The sequence below is a fragment of the Rhincodon typus genome, chromosome 21 (genome assembly GCF_021869965.1).
Source record: "Rhincodon typus isolate 14 chromosome 21, sRhiTyp1.1, whole genome shotgun sequence".
In the NCBI taxonomy this organism is placed as follows: Eukaryota; Metazoa; Chordata; class Chondrichthyes; order Orectolobiformes; family Rhincodontidae; genus Rhincodon; species Rhincodon typus.
In genome coordinates, this window is record NC_063352.1 from 22,139,140 (window position 1) to 22,142,543 (window position 3,404).

The window sequence follows — 3,404 nt, forward strand, 5'->3', positions numbered from 1 at the left end:
GGGGAAAAGGGATGGTTAGGCAGTGAGGGGCACAGAGGAAGGGGGAGAGCAAAGGGAAGAGGGGAAAAGGGATAGGAAGGAGTGAGGGAGAGGGAGAGGGAGGGAAGGAGAGAGCGAGTGAGAGAAACTTCTGTCACTCTTTCAATATCTCTAATCGGCTTCTGAAAGACCAGAAGATTGATCTAAAAAAAAAGTGTTGCTAAAGCACTCTTGACTTCAAAGAATCATCATTAACAAGCAAACTGGCCATACTGCTACCTGATCCCTGCCCAGTGACATAGCCCAACCCAATCTGGGGAGAAGAGAAGGCCCCAGCTCCACACCTGATGGAACAGTCTGCTGACATCTGATGTCTACATAAACATAAAACAAAGACTCTCGTAGCTCCAATAGGATGTGTAACCTCAGGACGAGCTATTGTTTAAAGTCTTAGCAAAGATCTGTAGATCGGTTGTCACCGAGCAAGTCAACAACCTCATGAGCTATTGTCTTGAGTAGAAGAAGAGACATTATGGAGTAGAACGAGTTGTACTCGCGCTGTTTACCTGAATATGGTTGGACATTGACTCCCCATTTCTCTGGGTCAAGGCTGTACAAATCCAATGCTCGTTTCTGGCACAACCGTTCCAACTCATCTACAAACTCAGTGCCACCATAATACCTGCAGTAAAAAAGATAGCCACTTCATCAAAACAGGCCATGATCAACAAATTAAAAATGACTTGGCAGAGGGCCCTAAATAAATTTTCTCAATGCTCCTGGAGGAGCAAGGTAGATGATTAGAGTCATGGCACATCTTACTTTGCACTTTTATCACTTATTCACACAAAGGATAGTGGAAATCTGGATCTTTCTTCCCTTGCAAATCTGCTGAATTGGAACTTGCAAAATTATGAGCTAGTCTTTTTTTGTTATGCAAGAACATTAAGCAATAGAAACAAAGGCAGATAAATAGATTTAAGATGCAGACCAATTAGGAACTAGCTGAAGGGCAGAACAGACTCAAGGGAGTGAATAGCCACATCTTATTTGTACCAGGGAATTTCTATTCATCAAGTGAATGATGGCAGAGATGACAATTGGGACCAGGGTAGACAGGGAGAAGTTGTTACTTCTTCAGATGGAGGGTTTTTTTTTTTAAAACCACCCAGAATTTGTTCTCCAAAGGCGCCATTACTTTAGCTGCTTTTCAGGAATTGTTGACCTCTCTCAAGCCCATGAAACCATAAGTGAACAAACTGTCCAATGAAATACAGGAGCTATTTGAGTTCTGTTTGCACTCGGTGCTTCTGTACTACACGATTCTCACAGAGTAACATGCACCTCATTCCTCTCCAAGCATCCTACGTAAAAGGGGGTAACGAAAGGGCCAGTCCCCAAAAACAGGGCCCAAAACATCTGGTGAAATGAAAACATCTAAACATAACAGATCTGAACTGGTGTGTTCTCTCCACTGTCGGCTCTGTTTAACAATTATTTCACTAGGTTCAGAAAACAAAGAACTGGAATTAATTCAATGATTGAACTGGCTTCAACTAAGGGCAATATTAATGCTAAGGATAGGACTATGAGATCCTTAATTGGGGCTGTTAACCTGGGCCAATCAGGGAGTGCTGGCTTACAGATATAAGCAGGGGATTCAGAAAGTCCCTTGATTCAAGGGACTGGCTGGTCAGAGTCCATGTACTGTGCACATGTCAATAAAGGCGGACTTGGTGACGGGATACCTGCCTCCTTGGAGTTATTTCAATAGGTATTGAGGAGTTAGCTGTTCAGAGGATCAGAAACATATTGCCCTTAGTTGAACCCAGTTCAATCATTGAATTAATTCCAGTTCTTTGTTTTCTGAACCTAGTGAAATAATTGTTAAACAGAGCCGACAGTGGAGAACACCAGTTCAGATCTGTTATGTTTAGATGTTTTCAGTTTCAGGATAGCTAAAAGATAAGAAATGGACTTGCACTTATATAGTGCCCTTTATAACCTCAGGACGTCCCAAAGTACTTTACAGTCACATATGTACTTTTGAAGCGTAGTTACTATGGTATTGGAAGTGTTGAAAACTGAAAACAGAAAAATAAAAAAGTTAACAGGTGATATAGACGAGATAAAATATACCCTCTGCATCTGCTGCTTGTTTGATAATGTCCTTTGATGCACCTTGTTACAGGCTGCAATGTCAAAAGGTGCTACGTATAAATGTAAATGGTTGCTGTTCCATTGCATTTGGGAGAGTTGGGGATTTGACACGTTACTCCTGCCACTTCAGCCCATCATTCTAGCTTTTATGTCCAGTTTGGTGCAGTCAGATGTCAGAACAAGTAATGCAGTCATTCAAAGCAAGGTGAGCCAGAAGTCCATACCTCTGTCCAGGATACCCCTCAGAATATTTGTTATTCATGCAGGAGCCCAGAGCCTCCAACACAGCGCGGCTTGCAAAGTTCTCGGAGGCAATGAGCTCCAAACCAAGTCTCTGGCGACTCTTCTCCTTCTTAATGATCTCATACACCTGGCAAGGGAAATTAAATGATTTTTAAAACTTTTACAGATGCTGTTTCTCAGCATAAGTCAAGAGGTAGTAATGATTCCAGCTCAGAAATAAGGTCACTTTGTCACCAGTTATTGTAAATCACCCTTCGATTGAGTCCAGCAATCAGGAGCTAGAATTCAATCTAAATTTTCTTCACTAGATTCCCAGCGACTATTCCTGAGCCTGGGGCTCTTTATCCAATTAAAGCACGTCTGCTCTTTTACCATACAAAATAGGAACACTAGACCATTCAGCCCCTCAACCTATTGCACCATTCAATAAGATTACAGATGAACTGCAATCTCACTTTCCTGTCCTATTTCATGTTCCTTCTACTGCATTGAAATTCTATCAAATTCAATAATTAAGTACTTACAGGAGCCTGGGTTAGATCATTTTAAAGATCACAATCTTCACTATAATGAATTTCTCCTTGTCACAGTCCAATATAGTTTGACTATGATAATAGTTGACACCTCAGCAAGGGACACTAGCTTTTCAGCATCTACCTCAAAGTATTTGTCTTAATGCAATCAATCTCAGTCTTCCAAGCTAGAGAACATAAGTCCATTTCACTCATTCCAGGAATCAATCCACTGAATCCCTTGGTTGAAGTCCCTCTCAAGCAGGTATATTCTTCCTTCAGTTGAAGGGGACCAAAACAGTATAAAATATTCCAAATGTATCCTCACCAAAGTGTCATACAATTGCAGCAAATCCTCCTTACTCCAATCTGTTTTTAAGCGAAGGCTAACAAAACATTTTTCTTAATTGTTTGTATCTATATGTTACTTTTGTTTTTTTTTAAAACAGACACCTAAGTCACGAAGCATCATTTACCAGTGATAACAAGGTGTATTGCTGGATGGACACA

General features: G+C 40.9%; 1 protein-coding gene across 1 annotated transcript in view; it reads right to left on the reverse strand.

The window, feature by feature from the left end:
- The window catches only part of LOC109923679 (serine hydroxymethyltransferase, cytosolic-like), a gene marked incomplete at its 3' end in the record, with an annotated part of 22,902 nt that overhangs the window by 9,164 nt on the left and 10,334 nt on the right, over nt 1–3,404 (reverse strand). Inside the window, exons 3-4 of the mRNA XM_048609701.1 lie at nt 2,364–2,509; nt 546–661 (exon numbers count right to left, since the gene is read on the reverse strand). Coding sequence (XP_048465658.1) covers nt 546–661; nt 2,364–2,509 — 262 coding nt within the window. The remainder of the gene's footprint in view (nt 1–545; nt 662–2,363; nt 2,510–3,404) is intronic.